At 37.6% G+C, this 22,519-nt stretch overlaps 1 protein-coding gene across 2 annotated transcripts in view; it reads right to left on the reverse strand.

Moving 5' to 3' along the window:
• Positions 1–22,519, reverse strand: part of FOCAD (focadhesin) — a 314,675-nt gene that overhangs the window by 78,416 nt on the left and 213,740 nt on the right. For both annotated transcript variants that reach the window (XM_079927956.1, XM_079927957.1), the window contains 2 exons: positions 8,646–8,738; positions 2,387–2,475 (listed from right to left, as the gene is read on the reverse strand). In XM_079927956.1, coding sequence (XP_079784082.1) covers positions 2,387–2,475; positions 8,646–8,738 — 182 coding nt within the window. The remainder of the gene's footprint in view (positions 1–2,386; positions 2,476–8,645; positions 8,739–22,519) is intronic.

A 22,519-nucleotide genomic window follows, 5' to 3' on the forward strand; every position in this document is an offset into this window, starting at 1 on the left:
CAAAATAAAATTTAAAATGTTTGCTATGGTATACGTGAAACTGATATAATATTATATGTCAATCATACCTCAATAAAAAGACAAATGTCTGTTATAAAATTGAACTAAAAGAAAATACTTACATTTGTGGATTTAAAGGAAGGTATGTTCAATTAAAATATTCACAGTTTTTTTCATATAAGAGTCTTGAGATAAAGTGAAAAACAATCATTGACTGCCAAATTTATATTCCAAAGATGATATCATAACATGTTCACTGTACATTTTGAGTTTCATAAATTCAAAGTTTTTATAACTATCATAAAAGTTTTGCAAATATAACTGTATTTGCATTTGAAATATAATAAAATCTTAGCTATTCAGCACTCTTTGAGAATGAGTCATTCTTAAGAACCAAGTTTTTCAGATAGCTGCAAACTGCTCCTTAAACTTGTACTTTATAAAACCATTTGACAGTAAATTTCTCTAAAACGTATTGTCCAATCTTGGTCTTCCTAAATGGAGTATAGTGCATTCAGTGTATTCTTTTACTGGTCAACGTGAAATACTGACAGATGATGACTTGCCTGTACTTCTAGGTAGAGCCACACCCTCCGTTAGTTCCCTCCTCTTACCTACTCTCCCTTCTCTCTGCTGCATCACCAATTTTTCCTTCTCCACTTGTATTACTCCCCTTAGCTTGTGAACACACTATAATATCTACCATCTTAAAAAAAGAAGCCGCTACTGCCCCATTCCACTGCTTCTCACACAACGGAACTCATTTAGAAGAGTAGCTTATACTTATGACTCCAGTTTATCTCTTTCCACTCTCTAGACCCTTCTATAATTTGGCTTTTCTTCCTACAAAACAGCTCCTTCATGGTCACCAGTGACTTTCAAGAGGCCAAATCTAATGCTCAGCTCTCAGTCTCCATCTTCTGTAGTCTCAGAGCAGCATCTGACACAATCGGTTGCTCCTTTCTTGAAACACTTTCTTCCTTCAGCTTTTAAGGTGGCTTTTACGATTCCATTCTCTCTTGGTTTTCTTCCTACAACGCTAATCTTCCATCTGCTTTACTGGCTCCCTCATCATGTCCCCCATTTCTAAATGTTGAAGTGCTCCAGGGCTCACTCCTCTGACCTTTTCTCTATCTTTACTCATTCCCCAGATGATCTCATCCAGCATTGTGATTTTAAATGCAGTCGATATGATGATGATTCCCAAATTTATATAACCAGCCCTGACCTTACCCCTGACCTCTAGACTCATAGTCAACAACCCACTTGATATCTCCAAAGTGCAGATCTAATTAGGTATCTCAGGCTTAGCAAGTCTCAAACCTGATTTCTACCCTAGACAGACCTGCTTTTCTATAGTCTTCCCCATCTTAGTAAATGGGAACTCCATACTTTTAGTTATTCACAGTCAAAATCTTGGAGTTATCCTTGACTTCCATCTCTCTCTCACATCCTCCATTCCATATGTCACCATGTATATTTGGAAGAGTATTGCTAACAGACCACTCCCCAAATTATCATTTTCAGAAGATGAAATTAAAACTATGTGTAAAGGAAAATAGGAAGCGAAATCCAAATTCTTAATCTCTAACCTTAAATCCAATGTCATAACGTTTTAAACTGCATTGCCATTTTTTAAATGAATCTAGGAAATGTAACTTAGAATAGAATTAGTTAACTGTACATGTGTACATGTGCGCATGCGCACACACACACAGCTTCTGCTTTTCTACATATGCCAATTGTTAGTAAATAAAAAACTGAAACCAAGTAACCTTTGAACAGATTTTTATATTAAAGAAACCTGTGGCTACAGGAAAAGCTATTTAGATTCTGGGCACTTTACTTAGATTTAGGCTGCTGCAACATTAATCTGACAAGGTATTCATCACAACCCATGTAACAATTTAAATTGCTTTTAATGTGCCAGCACTTACACATTTCTAGATAATATAGTGGGAATTCACTGGGGGACATCTGCCAAAGAAATTAAAGCCTTGACATGGTAAAATTGCTCCTAATAATGAAGATGTCTTGGGGAGGGAGGAGCAGGGGAGTGGAAGGGTATTCCTTGACTAAATGAGTGGGAAAAACGCAATTTTCATTCAAAAGCATATAAAACAATCAATTATAGGGAAAAAGGGAAAAACAAACCATTTCCACACTGCTTTAGAAAACAATAAAAATATTTAAAAACCATGAATAAAGTGCTCCTTCTTTGATCTGGGGAGGAAATAGAAAATACACCTATCACATCTTCAGCCCTTTGCCCTTCAGGCTCATACAGAGGTTAAAATTCCAACATTAAAGCCTTTAAAGTGGTCACCTTCTCCCTCACAGTTCATTTCCCATAACAAATAATGAGCACAGAAAGCCATCCCCTTACCAGAGCCAGGCTGTGCTTTTTTTGTATTGCACCTCCTCAGGTCCTTCTTTTCCATGTTTTAACTGCAACTCCAGCTCTCCTATCCTCCCCTGCAAAAAGCACAGCATCAATCAGCATGCAAACTCTATGGCCAAAATTATCTTAAAATTTTTTTGGAAACACTTAGGTAACAATCCTTTCCCAATTGGCCTTAGGTGTTCCTGATAAGATATCAGATTTTGACAGAGGATGTGTGAGAAGAGAGAATTATATCACTGCTCAGGGATTTCCACATTCACCAAATAAGCATATCCTGGAGAAGTTGTATGTTTGGCAAATTTAGTGCAGAGCACTTCATTTGGGGATATCTATTAAAAGCAGATTTGAAGTCCATAGGTCCTAATCAACAAATCCCCTATATTGTAAAAATCTGCCTGTGTCAGCAGCTGACAATTTCAACTGACATGATACCAAGATTGGGGTCTGGGTACCAGTATTCTAACAGAATGGAGGAAATGAGTAGGAAGTATATAACACTTAAGATTTAGGTAATGTATAACAAAAGTTATTCTCAAACAGATGCAAATTACATTTCTATTTCTTGACTAAACTTACAGATATAATTCTCAACCTGTACCATGCAATAAAAATATAGCTAATATCATCATCCCTTTAAGGGCAATGCCTTCAAATATTTATTATCTGTTCTATTTTTTTATACTCAGGATTATTTTGACCAGATGCTTTCCCCTCTACTCCATCCCCAATTACATTATTTAAATGTAATTGAAATTCTGGTTTATTGATATACCCTGAACTGAACAAGAACTCAGACTGCATATTGCATTACTGAGTAATACCAAACCATTTTCAGAAGTGGTCGTGCGGCTCACATTCTCACTAGCGGTAAATAAGAGTTATGGCTGCTTCACACCCTCACCAGCATTTGAAATTACCAGGTTTTTAAATTTTTACCATTTTGGGAGGTGTAAAATGGGGCCCATTATGGTTTTAATTTTCATTTTACTGTTTACTGAGATTGAGCATCTTTCCAGATGTTTAATGACTATTTGGGTTTCCTATTCTGTCCATTTTTCTATTGGTTGCCTTTTTCTTATTGATTTTAGAGTTCTAAGGTGTGCTCTACATAAGAAAAATTAAACTCTCTATATATTCTAGAGACGGAAGCAATATAGCTTTAGATTAAGGATGTGGACTCTGGAATCAGGATGTCCTGACCTAATGTCATTTCCACTTACTTGCTGTGTAAGTTTGGGCAAGTTACTTCACCTCTCTAAGCTTCAATTTCCATTTGTAAAATATAGCAAACACCTAACTCATGGTATTAGAGCATCACATAAAAAAATGTGGAAAAGTGTCTATTTAGTGCAGTGACTGGTACCAAATAACTGCTACCATTACCAGGTTTGCTGTCAAAAACAAACTCTCCTTATTATCTTCTTATAATCTATTCTCTCACGAATATATCTAAATCCTTCTTGAAATAATTCATATTTTTAATCTGTACACTCTCAAAGAGTAAAAGCTTCCCCAAAACATAATATCCAGACTATAAAGTTGCATGCCCTTGTATTTCTCTCATATACTCTCAGTTGCTAGCTTGTAAGCTCATTGAAGAGTACAAGGATGGTTTTATCCATCTAAGGAGTCCCTGTATTTTGCACAACCTCCAGCACACAGTGCCCTGGGGTTCACCAGTTCAGGCACTCTGAGATCTGATGGGCATTCTGTTCACATCCTTCATAGTTTCTATTTACTTCAATCATGTTCATCCCCATCTCCGTGTTTTCAATGATAGAATCCTGACCCTTTCATTCCCCCTCTGTCTCTTGGAGCAAGGTATCAGAGGTGATCAAACTGGCAAGATACTGATATTAATATTTAATATTGATAGCAGCCTCCCAAGAGGGTAGGCAAAATAGAAAATCATGTTTAGTGCCTTCTCTGTTTGTTATGCTTCTTAAATCATACCTCTTTCCTCCTAAAACATTTACTTTCCATAATGCTTTCCAAAAAAAAGACAAATAAGAAATTAAAAGGTTAAAAATCTGTTCAGAAATAAGCAAAACACAAAAAGGCCAGTATATGTGCAGCCTCTTGAGAAGGCCTACTTTTCTGATCTCTCCTGTAGCCATAAACCAGTACAACTATTCTATAGTGACTAAGTAAATTTCTCATTTTCTCTTTCTCAGAGTCTCGGTTCTTCTCAATCTCCTCTTCTGAAAGGTCTCTAATTCCTTCTACCCAGCCCCTGTTAGGCTATTTATTCAGATCTACTTTGCATCCAATTCTTCACCTACTGACAACAGAGATCCAATGGCATTTAACTCAGTTACCTCTGCTTCTGGTTAACAGCTGTGGTTAAGGAGGGGGGTAGGGTGGGGACACTCACTGGGAGAGAAAAGGCTGAAATGATCACTTGAAATGAGATTTTTTTTTTAATAAAGTTATTTATTTATTTATCTTTGGCTGTGTTGGGTCTTCGTTGCTGCACACGGGCTTTCTCTAGTTGTGGCGTGCAGGGGCTACTCTTTGTTGCAGTGCGTGGGCTTCCCATTGCAGTGGCTTCTCTTGCTGCAGAGCAAGGGCTCTAGGCGTGCAGGCTTCAGTAATTGCGTGCACAGGCTCTAGAGAGCAGGCTCAGTAGTTGTGGCACACGGGCTTAGTTGCTCCGCAGCATGTGGGATCTTCCCGGGCTAGGGCTCAAACCATGTCCCCTGCATTGGCGGGTGGAGTCTTAACCACTGTGCCACCAGGGAAGTCCTGAACTGAGTTTTTTGGATTGCCTGTAGATTCCAATTATTAATTTATCTATTCCTCTTCCTTTGTAAAAAAAATCTTCAGCCTAGGTAACCACAAGCTTGCTGGTTACAGTGAGCAAATTTTACCTAACTCTAAACCTTCACATTAAAGACAAACAAACAAACAACCTTTACAAATGGTCAAAGACTAATCTACTAGGGATCACAATTCCTGACCGGTTTTGATTTCAGATTATTGTGCAGCCAGCTGACCAACTCAGGAAACAAGTATCTGCAGTCAACCTGTTTTAACCCCTCTGTCCTGTCTGAGGTCATATTCAGAGTCCCTAAGGGCCCTTTAACCAAAGGCTGGAGACCTTAACCTCCTCAGCATCCCACAAGGGCAGCAAGGTAAAGCCGACCTGTAGAGGGCACTTTACCAAAATGGACGTGGAACTGTCTATCAACTCGTATCTGCATTTTTCAACGTAATGAGAAGAAATCCAAATACCTCCCCATGTCAACCACTTTGATATGCTTATAATTCAAAATCCGACGTTCTTGTGGAAAAATTAGATAAGGCTGGAAGCTGGCGCCTAAGCAAAAGCCACTAGAAGCGTTCAAATTGCAAACATTCACATTATAGTCAACCTCTGGGAAATAATGTAGAATGCACCTTTTAGCGTATCTCCTAGGCTTATTGAATAAAACATGGCTCCTCTAAATGATTCTCTAGTCTAATGCTACGAAATATGCCTAACACCAGATGGAAGTAACTATACCTCCTGTACTGAACGAAGAGCTATCCTCCAGGATGGAAATTCTTGATATAGGTGAGGAGTTTGGCAGTTCCTCTAATTCTTCTAAGATCCCACAAATTCTGTTTAAGTGTGTGGGCTCATTTAAAAAGACTTGCTGAACAGTTAAAATGCATCAGCATACTTTCAAGTAATAGTGATAGCCTAAAAAGCACTGTTTTTAGTACTTTTCAAATAATACTGAAAATTTTATTATAGTCCCTACTTTGAGTTTCACCTCTTAATCCCCAATTCTCAATGGAACTAGACTTGATAGAAACCCAAAGGAAAGAGATTTTAAGTGATAAATAAATAAAGATACACACTATCACCTACAACAGTAGAAAAGCAGAATAATTGACCTGTGTTACTAAAAATACTCAGCTGGCTTTTCATAAATTGATCTGTCCTCTAAAATATTAAACCAATTTGCATTATTTATAACAACTAATGACGGTGTTAGGGAAAATGCATGATGCAGTGGCCAAGGCTGAGGCTCTGGAATCAGACAAATCCAGGTTAAGTTCCAGTTCCCTCATTTACTGACTGTTAGATTTTGTGCAGTTTGCTTTGCTTTCCTAGCTAACCCTGCTTCCCCATCTATAATCCCATTCTACGTGAGGGTACCAACATCCACTTCAAAGAGCTTCTGTAAAGATGAATTGAAATACTATACATTAAATGTTGGACAGACACTAGTTATTTAATAAATGGTAGCTCTTGTTATAAAAAAGAAACCACCGAGGGTTTTTTTTTTAATCAGTTGCTTGTCATCTGCATGTTATACCATAATTCTACTCAATTTCACCTTCTTTATGCTAAGAGCTAAATAAAATTCTCAGTACATGCTGCAGGAGGAGTTGTTCTTGCCAGCTCCAGGTGCCTATACTGGAGTACATCCTCTATTAAAGCATCAAAGATTTGTACTGGCATTGCTAGTGGACACGTTAGTCTCCTGCACTGGACTGGGAGCTCACTGAGAGGAAGGAGTGCTTTATTCCTCTTTCTATCCCACACACCCGGCACAGGACCTGGCCAGTAAAGTATGTTCCATAAATGTTTGGTGAAGGAAAACACTGCAAAATTACAAAGGGAAAAATGAGTGTGCGAAAAAGTGCATACTCTGATGAGCAATCTCACTCTTCTTGAATAAAAACTATAATTGGTTAAGGGTGTGTAGGGGTAATTCATTCATTCACTTATGCATCCACTCAAAACAAAGTGGCCAGATGCTGCTGAGGATAAAAAAGTGTGTAGGCCAAGCAAAAGGGTACAATGGTTCCAAGGGAATGTCTTTAAAATGCAGATTCCAGTTTAGTTTGGGGAACCATCTAAAACACTGTTGTTCAGAGTAGGGTTGATAGACTGAATTAAAATCACCTGGCAGCTTGGTAAACATGGAGATTCCTGATCTCCTATTCAGTTCCAGTGAACCAGAATCTCTGAAGATGCATACAACATATTCATTCTAGAATTAGTACTTTATAAATTCTAGAATGAATATGTTGTAGCAAGGTTTTAATTTGAGAACATCAATGCTGAGATGCTTAGTCATTCCTCCGGCCCCACCTCTATCCTTTAGGACAGCTGTTACCTTTAACCATAACACCTCATTTCCTAAGCCTTCATGAAAATCTTATTTTGGGCCATAAATTACTTAAGTAATTTAGATTTTTTCTATCATCCTTAACAGAGAATTTTAAGCTAGGAAAAAGGATTGAGTTAGTAGTTTTTTCCTTATGCAATTAAATGTTCATATATTCCCAAACTGATTAAAAATTATTTCTAACTTTAAAAACTCACAAGCTACAACTTATAACATTACTGGAATAAAAGAAGTCAAATTGAGCGTAATTCATTTATTTAGTGAGCATTAACTATGTTTTAGACACCATGTCAGGTTCTAGAGACGCAACAGAGAGGAAAACACAGCTTCTGGCTTTAAGGAACAGAGTCAACTGGAGGGAGGCCCCAGACATATAACTAGGGTGATAAGGGCTTTGAAAAGGGAAGCATGGGTTCTAAGGAGGCACACAGAGAGGGAAGGCACACAGATAAAACCATGTAAAAAAAACAAGTAGAAATTTGCCATTCCAACATGTGCCCCTTTCACGACTATGGCAACTATAAATACAAAGTGAAACTTATTCCTGGAATTGAGAAAAAGGGAAAAGCTGCAAAACCAGCCTTGAATAGGCAGAGAGGGAACGGCAGTGCCTGCAACAGAAGGAACAGTGTAGGTAAAAGCCAAGAGGTAGGGAAGACATGCTGAGTTTGGGAAAACAAAGAAATTGAGCAAGCCCGAAAATTCAGGGGAAGGGTTAAGAGACGAAGCTGGAGATGTAAAAGCAAGTCCAGCTCGAGAGGGCGCAGGTACAGGATGAAATGATGAGCCCAGTTTGGGACACGCTCAAATTGAGGTGCTGTGGGACAGCCACTGCGGATATCTGGGACAATGAGAGGCGTTCACAGAGCAGCAGGACATCGGAGAGGAGCGCTCAAGAGGCAGCTCTGGATGGAACACACATCTGGCGGGGGGGCGGGCATCACATTTAAAATTTAAGTGCAGTTATATATGCATGCCTCACATTCTTTTATGAGCAAAAATAACCGTTGCCTTTTTGATAGTGCTATTTTCCTAAGTGCTCTTACACTAACTACGTATTTGTAGTAAACCTTAAGAGACACGCCCTAGAGCAAGCCACCCCATGGTTTCATTACCTGTAAAATGGCATGATAAGCACGAGTCATATATGCGAGCCAGGCCTGTGGGAGAAAAATTGCACGGTGCCACTCGGAAAGCTGGATGTGAACCTGTGGGAAAAATGTACCATGACATAAGTTAGGCTGCACAGTATTAAAACAGAATAAAATGAAAACTGTATCATCAATTCTCTCTTTCCCTTCATTTTCTACGGTCTGGATTCTAAAACAAACCAAAACAGTCTAGGATCAGAACCACAAATAAGATCTTTCAGATATTTTCAAAGGAGAGGAGCTTAGAGTCCTGTAAAGACAAAATACAGTAAGCCTGGAATTTTCTAAATTAAAGCAAATAAAATCCTACAATAATAACAAGTTAAGATGTATGTGTAATACAACTATGCCCTCGAAAATCAGGGGGAAACTCTGTAAAGCCTCTTGCCAATGTCAGGAAACTAGGTATTGTCTAACAAATCCCCCTAGTAATTTTAAATAAAAATAAATACCGCTCACATCTTGGACTTCCAATATGACAATTTCTGAAGTAATAAACTTAAATTGCCAACAGAAATATCATGTTGTGTAGAAACCAGGATGTTAAGAGCATGCAAATGAGTCCCGCACACAGCAATTGAGCACACCACTAGATAAATGCCCTTTAATCAGTGTGGGTAAACAAGAGAAAAATGATATATGCCAACACTGAAATCCTGTTTCTGAAGACAGGCCCAGACAAAACATCTGGTTTTCATAGTCATTTCTGTTTCTACCTATTAGTATACTGCTATCTTGCGACAAATCTTCCCAGGTCTGCTTCTGTTAAAGAAAGATCACTCAAGAAAAAATAGTCACAGTGCATCACATTTCATGTTTCCTGTAACTCATCTCATCTAAACTCAAACAACGGAAACTTTAGTCTGTGTCTTACAGACAAAAAACAACAACAAACACACAAAAAGGACAAATTTCTACATAATTACCCCAGAATCATGATAACTACAGTGTTTAAAGAGATTTTACTGTATTATAGGAATTAATTTTCTCAAGTGCTTTGTGATGGGGAAGAGAACAGCCTCTCTGAATACAGTTGGTTCCCATGGCTTCTGGTATTTTCTTTAATCCTAATCTAAGTGTGGGCCTACTATACGCAAGGGACTCTGGAAGGATGTGAGGATTATAAATCGATCAGTAACTGCACAGAGTTCAGAAATGCGCAGGGAGAGTCAGAAACGTACACAAATAGATTATAAGGCAAAATTATGAAGCATCTATGGGAACAAAGAGATCAGTCTGTCTGCAATCTAGCACTCCTCATCCCACTGCTTCTTTTTAAAAAATTAGATACTCAAACTGTATGAAAAAGATACTCAGATCACGAAATGAACCTAAAAAAAAATTATAAAGTCAGATTTCTTGCTTTTCTGATCAAGTACTCACTCTATTGAGTAGGGTAGGGGAAGCCTTGTCAACATGTTAACAAAACTCCTTGAAGGAAGGGGCCTACCAATTCCTGCTTCTTCCCTTGTTATCCAGGAAGCTCTGGCGGCATTAATTAGTCCTTGACCTTGCTCTTTGTTTCCAAAATGTGGGGACTTCCCTTTAGCTTTTTCCTACCCTTTTCAAAAAATACATTAATTATCTTTAAGTTCCATTTTGAGACCTGGATTTCACAGAAAGGATACAAACACCACAACTGAAACTTTTATCTCTTACTTCAGAACCTCAAAATATTTTAAAATTTTGCTGCTACATAATCCATGGACATCATTGCACAACTGAGAATATCCACAGTCTCAGCAAACTGGCAAAAAGAGCACTGGATGTTCTTGGAAAGACAGCGATCTCAATTGGCTTCTTAAACTTGAGTTAAAAAAAGAAAGTAATATGAAAAAATGTAAAGGAACATGAGCAAATCAAATGCTGAGCTTCTAAGAACAAAGACTGTCATGCCAGGAAACCTAGTTACAAGGAGGCTATAAACCAAAGGTTAAAGCTAACCCTCTTGCTGCTGTTCAGACCACATCTGAAGGTGGGTGCAGGGAAGCAGACATGCTTGAGCCTAGACACCTGCCTGAACTCCCCAGGTTTTATGAGATTACACCTAGTCTTAGTGTTCTGTGGAGTTAGCTGTGACTAAATCTCTTTAAAAATGCACTTTCTCGCTCTTTCCCTTACAGAAGAGAGACTTAGAGAAACAGCTTAAACATAGTCATGCCCTTACTCTCCAGTTGTGTTACAGGCAGAAAAGACTTCCTTGACCATGTTTCACAAAAACACATTTTAGGATGTGCTCAGTCACCCCATAGAGGTTAATGTTGCTAGGCTGAAAAATATAATTTGCATTACTGAAGTATGAAAATCACGTATAATTTGCTATACTGGTGCGATGGCTTTGAAGGAAGCCCAAGGAACAAACTAATTCCAATCATGAAGTTTCAACCCTGTTATTCAACAGATGATAAAGCAGGGTTCTCAACCACTGTGCACCGAGTTTTAATTAACACATGCAATACAGTTTTTCTAAGGCTAACTATGTATACCCTTGCAGTGAATAACAGGTGTCTAATGGACTGCTAAGGTGAGCAGCTTCTATGACTTAGGAAAGAGTAAGAGTTTCTATGTCTAAGAGGTAGTACTAAGTATAACGAAACATTACTGCACATGCCTAAAAAAGAGACTACGTTAGGGAAATACGCAAGTAGGGTAAAGGGGGAAAAGAAGGATAATAAGGCAAGAGTGGGGACAGGAGCAGGTCACAGGACTAAATAGGGCGGTCAGGGTATCTCGTTGAGAAGATGAAGCCTGAGTGAAAACTTGAAGGAAATGAAGAACTGGTGGGAACGTAAAATGGTTCAGCTGCTGTGGAAAACAGTTTGGTGGTTCCTCAAAAAGTTAAACATAGAATGACCAAATGACCTAGCAATTCCACTCCTAGGTATACACCAAACAGAACTGAAATGACATATTTAAACAAATACTGTACGTGAATGCTCAAGCAGCACTTTCACAGTAGTCGCCAGGCAGAAATAACCCAAATGTTCATGAATGAATAAATGGATAAACAAAATATGATAAATCCACAATGGAATATTATTTGCCCATAAAAAGGAATGAAGTACTAACGCATGCTACAATGTGGATGCACCTTGAAAACATTATGTGAAAGTCAAAGAAGCCAGATACGAAAGGTCACATGTTAAATGATTCCATTTATATTAAATGTCCAGAACAGGTAAATCCATAGAGAGAGAAAGCAAATTAGTGGTTTCCAGGGGTGGGGAGGAGGCAGGGAGAGGAAGAAGTGGGAGGGAATGTTTAATGCATACATGGTCTCATCTAAGGGTGATGAAAATGTTTCAGAACTAGACAGAGGGGAAGGTTGCACACTGTGAATGTACTAAATACCACTGGATTGTAGATTGTACACTTTAAGCTTTAAAATGGTTAGTTTGATGTTATGTGAATTTTACCTCAATTAAAAAAAACCCCACAAGGTAAGGCAAAGATCCCTAAAGTGAGCACATGGCTGACCTGTTTTAGGAACAGAAGGGAGGCCAGGGTAACTAGCACAGATAGAGTAAGCAAAGAGGAGAGTGTAAAAAGAGAAGGCTGGAGAATTAACAGGAGAAAGCAGGGCCTCCTAGGTCACTTCTCAGGACTTGCCTTTACTCTTACTAAAGGGGGAGCCATTATAAGGTTTTGAGAAAAATGACACAATCTAATCTACATCGTAAAAGGATCATGCTGACTGCTCTGTTGAGAACAGACTGTAGCGGGCAAAGGTCAAAGCAGAGAAATCTACTCAGAGGCTCCTGCAAAAATCCAGGTAAGAGACAATGGTGGCTCGAGTGGTAGCAGTAACACTGTAGAATAAAAGTTTTCGAGTATTTAGCTGTGTAATTTTTCCAGCCCACCCCAAATATTAAGTAAAATGCCAATATATAAAACAGAGAAGCAAAATTTGTGTAAATGAAGTAAGGGTGAAGGCTGAGGGCTTGGCGTTCAGCCCTCTTGATCATCTGAGTCTACTTTGTGGTGGTCTCTAGCACTTTTTAAAACACAGTTTTAACTAGAGGGACATAAAAGAGATCAGTGGTTGTCAGGAGATGGGGGAGCGGGGGAGGAGCTGACTACAAAGGAGCATGGGGGGATTTTCGGGTGATAGAACTGTTCTCATCGTGACTGTGGTACTGATTAGACAAACGTGTTCATGTCTCAAAATTCATAGAACTATATACTAAAAGGGGAGAAACCTACTGTATGCATATAACTCAATAAAATTTAAAATACATAGTTTGAAAATGGCTACTTTTAGAACATACACTTCTCAAACATTCACCTCCCACCATCTAATACCCTCTGTATACTTCTTTGTCATCATCATTCAAAATCCACTCTTTCTCTTATCTTTCCTTTTCCTATCAATATTACCCCATCAATATTACAATCACCAGGTTTGAAATTTCTGATTTATCCTGGACTTCTCCCTTACCCCCAACTCAACTGTCATCTCTACCTCTAAAATGTTTACTATGTTTGTCCCTACTTCCTCACTGGGTGAGTCCTAATTCCTGCCTTGATTACTGAGGCCACCTAACTGATCTGTTAACAGCCTAAAATCTTTCCTCCTTCTAATACATCCTGAATGGTGTTGCTACTATTACATTAACTCAGAACTTCTTTTCAAAAACCTTTGATGGTTCATTAAAGAATAAAGTCCAAATTCTTCTGTGCTGTGTCCAAAGTATCTTAGAATCAAATTAAGAAATACTTTATTGTAGGAGCCTCCCTAGCAGGTTCGATCCCTGGTCAGAGAACTAAGATCCCACATGCCACTCATAGCGGCAAAAAAAAGAAAAAAAAAAAGAAAGAATTTGTTGTTATGTGAGAACTCTGCTGCCCTGCTGGTTAAGATCCTCATCCAATTTCCCCACTTGATTTTCTGCTCCTCTCTTTCATTTAACCTGTATTCTGGTTGATTTGGGTTATAAACCAATTCCCAAGCCTGTCCTATATTCTACAAGACCTTTGCATTCACTGACTGCTTCTGCTGCTTTTAATGCCCAGTCTTCCTCTCACCTCTACTTTCTGAAATAATTTCTCCCATCCCTATGCTTGGAAATATACTATATGCCTCTCCCGTTATACTCAACAGATTCCATCTTAGACTATTCTTTCATGGACCTTAATCTCATACAATCCCAAGGGCAGAGATCATATCCTATTCATCCCGGAATCCCTCCCATGAAACCCACAACAGTATCTCGCACTTAAGTGTTCACTTAAATACCTGCTGAGTTTAACCAATTAAACGTACAGTGTTAGCTTTAAGGCAAAATCTTGTCATGTGAAAGCCACACTGTCATAAACAAGTAATCACAGAAAGTTATGATGTGTAAAATCACAATGTTAGAAAACGTTTTTTAGTAGGCACGGCTAAACACAAACACAAGTTGTTGAGAATACAGTTATTTGAAATTTTACAGAACATGTCCAAAATGTTCTGGCTGGGAAATGTTTCATTCCAGATTAAAAACACAGTGACTGACAAGGCGAAATTTTAAAGCGGGTATTATAAACTTTGTATTTTGAAATTTCCTAACGAAACTTTTTAATTTGTATCATACAAGTTCTAATGACATATACGTGAAATACTCGGTCAACAGAAATATCCTGCTTAGAAACACAATTCATAAATGTAGCGGGAATGTCAAAAGACAGAATGAAAAAGGAGATGTTGTTTCCTCACTGATGCATGTTTTTCTTGAAGGAACTACATGGCTACCTAATTAGATAATTTATGTTCAGAATATATTGCCCAGAAATTTGGTAATCTTTTCTACCTCTTGAGTGATCTTAACAAATACAATTATTCATTTATAAGAAAATACCCATTTTAACAGCACTTCAATAAATAATTTAAATCAAGTAAGACAAGCTTTGGTGAGGCTGTTTGACTGTAAAACTAGAATGGGATAAGGTAGAGCAGCACATAAAAATCAACAGGTAAAGTGTTTGTTATTGATTTTAAAACCGCAATCTCACAAAGTAAGTCATATTCATGTTAACCAGATGTATATATTATTATCAAAAGAATAAATGTATTTAACTTCAGTTGCTACGCGGACACACCAATACTGAGCCACTACATTTGGTCTGTGACATACACACACTTCTCCCACATTCCCAGAAGAAAAACCATTTGTACTTAGTGTTAGAGACCCCCAAAGCCACTCAATGTCCCACTGTTTATAAATAAGAAATCATAGGCTTCAGTTGTCTGTCAATAGTAATCTTGTTTGCACAGTATAAATTTTCTATTATTCCTGTCCCCTGACAAATAGTGACTGGGAGACAAGAAGGGAGGGCTTATAGAGGACACATTTTTAAAGTAAAATGACACTCATCACTTTGTAGGTGCTTTCTGGACATTTAAAACTCTCTCTCTCCTTCCACCCTCCCTCCGTCCCCCCCTCATTCTCTCTCCAGCTTAGTCTATCTCTCTCTTCCCCTCTCCCCCCACTCCCCCTTCCCATGAGGATAACATTAGCTTGAAAGCTGACAATTCAATCACATCTCAAGCAACCATTTACTCTGTTATTTAATAGGAAGGGGGAAAACGCTGTTACCATAACAACTCACATCACATGGTAATTATGGAGTTTCTAAAATACAGCAAACAATACTTTTCACAGTGTTTTCTAAGGGGAATGTGTAATAAGCACAGATACCACTTCTCACAATTATTATTCAAAATTTTCATCTAATTGTTTCATATTGCATGAATGCTAACATACTCCATGTTTTTCATAAGAAATATGTTTTTAAATAAAGAAGGAACTGAAAGAAAAGGGCAAATGATGGGTTATATCACATGTACTTTTGGGTATCTAGGGAAAAAATGTAAAGAAGGCAGAAGAAAAAAATTAATTTATAAGGCAAAACAAAACAAATGATGATCAATTTCAAAAGAAAGAAAGAAGAAAAAAGATTTCATTCAGAGTAGTGCTGCCAATAAGCCTGATAAAGGCTTCTCTGACATAAAAATGAAAAAGAGCTCATTACCTAATGCTGAGGCATAAATATGGTTGGGTAGCAGCAGGATCAGGAAAATTTGCATGTGCCCAAAGATGGAGGAAATAATGAAGCAAGGCTGCCATTCTCATCCAGGGACAAATAAGTATCATCCAATTTAGGTGAGAGTATCATGTCAGAGTTAGAAGTGCCAAAGGATGACAAGACAGTCAGCAACTTTCAGGGAAAGAAACTGTCATTCACCTTCAGCTTCCTCATCAACAGGAGCCAAGTTAGTCTCAGGATGAGAAGTAGTTATAAATCAGGGCAGAAGGGCTTCCCTGGTGGCGCAGTGGTTGAGAGTCCGCCTGCCGATGCAGGGGACACGGGTTCGTGCCCCCGTCTGGGAAGATCCCACATGCCACGGAGCGGCTGGGCCCGTGAGCCATGGCCGCTGAGCCTGCGCGTCCAGAGCCTGTGCTCCGCAACGGGAGAGGCCACAACAGTGAGAGGCCCGCGTACCGCAAAAAAAAAAAAAAAAATCAGGGCAGAAGAGGACAGTCACTTGAGCTTGGAGAAGCCCTAGTAGAGCTGAAATGACCCCTGGTTGTCCCCTGTTCAAAGGAGCAAAGAGAGAACGGGCACTTCAGTTTTAGAGAAATCTAAACAGGACAGTGATTATACAGAACTGCTCCTGGTAGGTCAGGTCAAACCCAAATCAGACTTAGATCTGTGATCCTTCCGAAAGTATAACGTGGGAGAGTTTCACTTTAAGAAAAGTCAATGAAAAACAAAAACAGTTTTTAGGAAGAAGGGGATATAATGCTTTCCAAAAGAATTCATCACAGATTAAATAGCTAGTTCTCCATGACACTGAAAATACTTGATTTAACTAACACAGTTATTGAGAAATATTGACAATTACATAAAGCAAAATACACTTCAAAATATGAAGAGCAGAGCACTGGGACATTCAAAACCAAGTTCTTTTATCCATCCATTCACGCACTCACCCATCTATAGTTGTATGCATTAGGGCCATAGAATATCCTATAGGTATATGTAACCTTTGGCAGAGAGGGGAGGCTAAACCATATAAATGAATAACAACACCAACAGTATATAATAGCTTGTTCAAATGACAATAACGTCACTTCTTAGTAAGACCTCAACAATTATTAGATTGACCATCAATTTAATAGCAACATTTCTGGAAAAAGGAAACGATCCCACTAAATGCACGTATAAAGTATAGGACACACCCAAGTTTCAATAGGATTAAAATCACTTACAAAGTGTCTACTATGTGCCAGGAATACTAAGCACTGGAACAACACATGACCAAAACAAACTCCCTGATTTTATAAAATTTACACTTTAAAATAGGAGAGAGACACGCTAATTGTCATGTATGCTGTGCCACCCAAATCCCCACTTCAGGATTAGTAGGGATAGATGGATAGATAAATACCTTCACGTATTAAATAAACTGAATTCATAGTTACAAACATTCCTAAAGAAAACTCCAAGCCCAGAATTTTCACTAGAAAATTCTACTGCCCATTTTAGGAAAAATTATTTATTAGGATAGCATTATCCTGATAACACATCAGGCAAAGGTATTACAAGGAAACTATAGAACCATACCCTTCCTAGGTGCAAAGATGTAAAAATCCTTAACAAAATATTATTAGCAAATCAAATTCAGCAATAAATAAATAGAATACTTCATTATAATCAAGTGAGTTTATCCTAGGAATGCAGATTTGGTTCACATTAGAAAATCAATCAAAATAATTCATCATATGGGGCTTCCCTGGTGACTCAGTGGTTGAGAGTCTGCCTGCCGATGCAGGGGACACGGGTTCATGCCCCAGTCCAGGAAGATCCCACATGCCGTGGCAGGCTGGGCCCGTGAGCCATGGCCACTGAACCTGCGTGTCTGGAGCCTGTGCTCCGCAATGGGAGGGGCCACAAGAGTGAGAGGCCTGCATACCACAAAAATAATAGTAATAAAATAATTCATCATATCAACAAACCAAAAAGGTATACAATCATTTCAATAAATGTAGGGAAAAAATATTTGACAAAATTAAACATCTATTTGTAATAAACACCCTTAGCAATTTAGGAATAAAAGGAAACTTCATCAACCTAACACAGGATATCTACAAAATCTCTACACTAAAATAAACTAAATATAACATCATATTTAATATTAAGACACTGAATGCTTCCCCCCAAGACTGTTAACAAGATAAGAATTTCTGCTCTCATCACTGCTATTCAACCACACCAAAGGGTCCTACACAGTGCAATCAGGCAAGAAAAAGAAATCAAAGGCATACAGATCCAAGAGAAAAACAGTATGACAATCTATATTCATAGGCAACATTACAATAAAAAACAAAAAGAATCTACAAAAAAGCTACAAGAAAATATAAGTGGGTTTAGTAAGGCCATAAAAAAGTATCAATAACATGTTTATATTCTAGCAATGAGCAGTTGGAAATTAAGACAAACCAAAAAACAGTCTAATCCTACTAGCATAAAAATACTTAGGGATATGCAATACTTATTAAATTTAACAAAATATGTGCAAGATTTGTAGTAAGAAAACAATAAAACATGATCTAAGATAATAGAGAAATATACCTTGTGTATAGGTTGAAAACTTAATATTATTAAGATGTCAATTCTCTCCCAAATTGATCTACAAATTCAATTTGCATTTCTACCAAAACTACAGCAGGCTTTTTTTGTAGCTTCTCAAAGCTGATTTAAAATTTATGTGGAGGGCTTCCCTGGTGGCACAGTGGTTAAGAATCTGCCTGCCAATGCAGGGGACACGTGTTCGAGCCCTGGTCTGGGAAGATCCCACATGCCATGGAACAACTAACCCCATGCACCACAACTACTGAGCCTGTGCTCCACAACTACTGAAGCCCATGTGCCTAGAGCCCATGCTCTGTAACAAGAGAAGCCACTGCCATGAGAAGCCCACACACCGCAACGAAGAGTAGCCCCCGGTCACCGCAACTAAGGAAAGCCCGTGCGCAGCAATGAAGACCCAACACAGCCATAAATAAATAAATAAATAAATAAAATTTATGTGGAAAAGCAAAGGGCTTAAGACAGCCAAATTTAAACCAAAATTGGAAGATTCATATTACTTGATTTCAAGACTTATTATAAAGCAACAGTAGTGAAACTGTGTGGTTTTGATGAAAGTCTACACACTTAGAACAATGAAACAAAATTAAGTACAGAAATAGACCCATACATATATGGGCAAATGATTTTTTTTTTTTTTTTTTTTTGTGGTACGCGGGCCTCTCACTATTGTGGCCTCTCCCATTGCGGAGCACAGGCTCCGGACGCACAGGCTCAGCGGCCATGGCTCACGGGCCTAGCCGCTCTGCGGCATGTGGGATCTTCCTGGACCTGGGCACAAACCCGTGTCCCCTGCATCCGCAGGCAGACTCTCAACCACTGTGCCACCAGGGAAGCCCGACAAATGATTTTTTGACAAAGGTGCCTAGGTGAAGAAAGGATGGTATACTCAACAAGTATAACTCATACCTTATGAAAAATTAACTCAAATAATCATAGGCTAAAATGTAAATCTTAAACCATAAAGCTTCTTCTACAAGAAAACTCAGGCGATCCATCAAGTGATTAATGGATAAACTATATATGATATATTCATACAATGGAATATTATTCAGCTATAAAAAGGAATGAACTACTGATACATACTATAGTACATATAAATCTTGAAAACATTATACTAAGTTAAAAAACCCATACCAAAAAACCCACATATTGCATGATCCCATTTATATAAAATGTCTAAAACTGGCAAAGCTACACAGAAAGAAAGTGGATTCGTGGTTGCTGAAGGCTGGGATGTGAGGAAAATGGAGAGTGACTGCTAATGGGTACAGAGTTTCTTTTCATTATGATGAAAATATTCTAAAATTGACTGTGGTGATGGCTATGCAACTCTGTGCATATACTAAAACCACTGACTTGCACACATTAAATGAGTGAATTTTACGGTACATAAATTATACCTCATTTTTTTTTAATTAAAAAAAAAGAGAACACGGGGGAAAAAAAAGCAGAAAAACTTTGAGACTTGGGGTAGGACAAAAAGCAAGAACCATAAAAAAACTTGAGAAATTCTTCAAAACTAAAGATCTTCTCTTCAAAAGACAAATGAAATGTTACAGAGTAGGTAAAAACATGTGCAAAACACATTTCTAATTTAAAAAACATCCAGAATATATAAAGAACTCTCATTTGAAAACAAAAAAACTGGATTAAAAATGGGCAAAAGAACAGAACACTCTATGGAAGAAAAAATATGAATGGTGAATAAATACATGAAAAGATGTTCAACATCAGCAGTCATTAAAAAAAAACACGAATTAAAAACCACAAAAGGGAAACCACTAACCACTATGAGAACTGCTAAATTTAAAAAGCTGACCATATTGAGCACTGGCAAGGAAGGCAGAGCAACCAGAACTCCCTCATATTGCCGGTGGGCACTCAAAATGGGACAGTCACTAGAAAAACAGTCGGGTAGTTTCTTATATTCACTCATCAAAAGACCTAGCAATCCCATTCTTAGGTAGTTATTTACTCAAAAGAAATGAAAACAGATGTCCACACATACACCTGTATGATAATGTTTATAGCCGCTTTAGTCATAATCTGGAAAAAGTAGAAACAACCCAAAGGTCCATCAATGGGTAAATTAATACACAGATTGAAATAATGACGACAGGCTTTTTAAAAACAAAAAGACTCAGAACAGAGCAGTGATGGGAACCAAAGCAAAGTCTGAAGAAACTTCAGCTGGAAAAATACCAAAGGAACTGCTACAAAAGAAACACTAGAAGAAAGGAGGAGAGTTAGGAAATACTAGAGTCATCCTGGAAAAAACCAAAGGTATTTTAAAATTGTTCTCTGATTGCCCTGGGATGGTACAAGGTAGTTCAAGAACTGGGTAATCATACTTCCTGGGTTCAATTTCCAGGCTCCTCTACTTACCTGTGTCATGCACATTAACAGTACCAACCTCATAGTGTGAATATAGAGATTAAATGAATTAATATATGCATGGCAAATTTTGAAGCATCTGAGCTGGTTATTAGCTATTATTATTGCAATTGTTATACCTATTAACTAGCTCTTAAAACTCTTATTATTTGTTGTCAGATAGTCTGAGAAACTGCATGGCTCATTCTCTATCTCTTTTTTTAAAAAATGGATTATAGTAAGCAGAAAATGAATCCAAACAAAATCCTACCATAGATTTGGCAGAATTCTGTCTAATGTGTCTTCCAATTGACTCCTAAAATTATGATCTTTTCTCATCTCTTGAAATTTTCTAGGCATTCTAAAATACAAGCAACAAGTATCATAACCCAAATATTTTCTCTGTTCACATCTAAGGTACACCTCATAAGTTCTGATTCCATTTTCTGAATTTATTAGGTGTCTTCTGCTACCTCCACATTAACACTTTTTTTGTTTCTTTTCTGATGGTAGTTTTAAAGTTAGGCTTCCATTAATACTTAACAATTTGGTTACCCACGTTAAGTCCACAGCTTTAAAACCCAAAAAGGTACCAAATCTCTCTCTTCTCCATACCAACAAATAATATGCTAGGGAGAACAAATCTAGAAATTACCTATGCTTTTTCCTCTTTTATGAAATTAAACCTCTCTTCCCAGAGAAACACTGCTCTCCCCAGATCTTTCTTCCCTCCTTAGTTAAATAAAGACACTGTGTTAGACAAAAAAGGTTCTGAACCAAGTATTTACATAATTTCAATTCTAACTAAATATATAAAACTAATATGGGTGGCTAGGATAGAGGTGGGTCTATAAAATCTGGCTATGCTGGGACTTCCCTGGCAGTCCAGTGGTTAAGACTCTGCACTTCCACTGTAGCGAGCACGGCTTCAATCCCTGGTCAGGCAACTAAGATCCCTCATGCCATGCATGTGCACGGCCAAAAAACAAATAAACAAAAAACCTGGCTATGCTAATTGGTGGCAATTGGTATGACACAGAATATAATCAAATCAAATTAGTGATGCCAAGATTTATAAATTATGTCTCAAAATAAGATTTAATACAAACATACTGTAGCAGCACTATTTTTACCTCATATCCTTTAAAATTTTTACAATTTATATATTTTCATTTATAATTTGTATATAACTTATGTTTAAATTATGTAAAATAAACCTCTTTGCTGTGATATTTTGTTTTGTTATTCATTCATACATTTTAATTTATATATAACTGAATGAGTAACTGTCATAAAATTTTAAAAAACAACAAAAAAACAAATTTCCCAAGTGCTTTACAACTTCCCTCTTCCCTCTCGTATTGCTACCATCTGCAACGATCAGATTTCAAGCAAAAAATAACATAACTTTATTTTAAAAGGGTAGTCTAAAAGAAAAATTAAATAAACACTAAAACCATAGGTTGTTTGTTTTTTTTCCCCTAAACTCTATTATTTACTGTTAATTCCCAAAATATAAACACTGGTGCTGTACATACTTTCAAAGGATCACAATTAAGAAAGAGGCAAAATTACTTCTTTAAATAATAAATTGGTATTTATTCTGAAATACGGAAGTTAAATACTGATGAAATAAACCAAATTCCAAGATACTACTCCTTAATAGGCTGAACAGTGGGGAAGCATGCCAGTTTCTTTGAGAAATACCTCAAAATATTTTAGTATTCAGTTGGCTCAACTATTCTGGTTGTCTTTAAAAGCCACTTAAATTAATTATGATAAAGAGAAAAATAATTCCCAAACACACACTAAATCTCATGGGCATAAAG

The sequence above is a fragment of the Stenella coeruleoalba genome (assembly GCF_951394435.1).
Source record: "Stenella coeruleoalba genome assembly, chromosome: 7".
Lineage (NCBI taxonomy): Eukaryota > Metazoa > Chordata > Mammalia > Artiodactyla > Delphinidae > Stenella > Stenella coeruleoalba.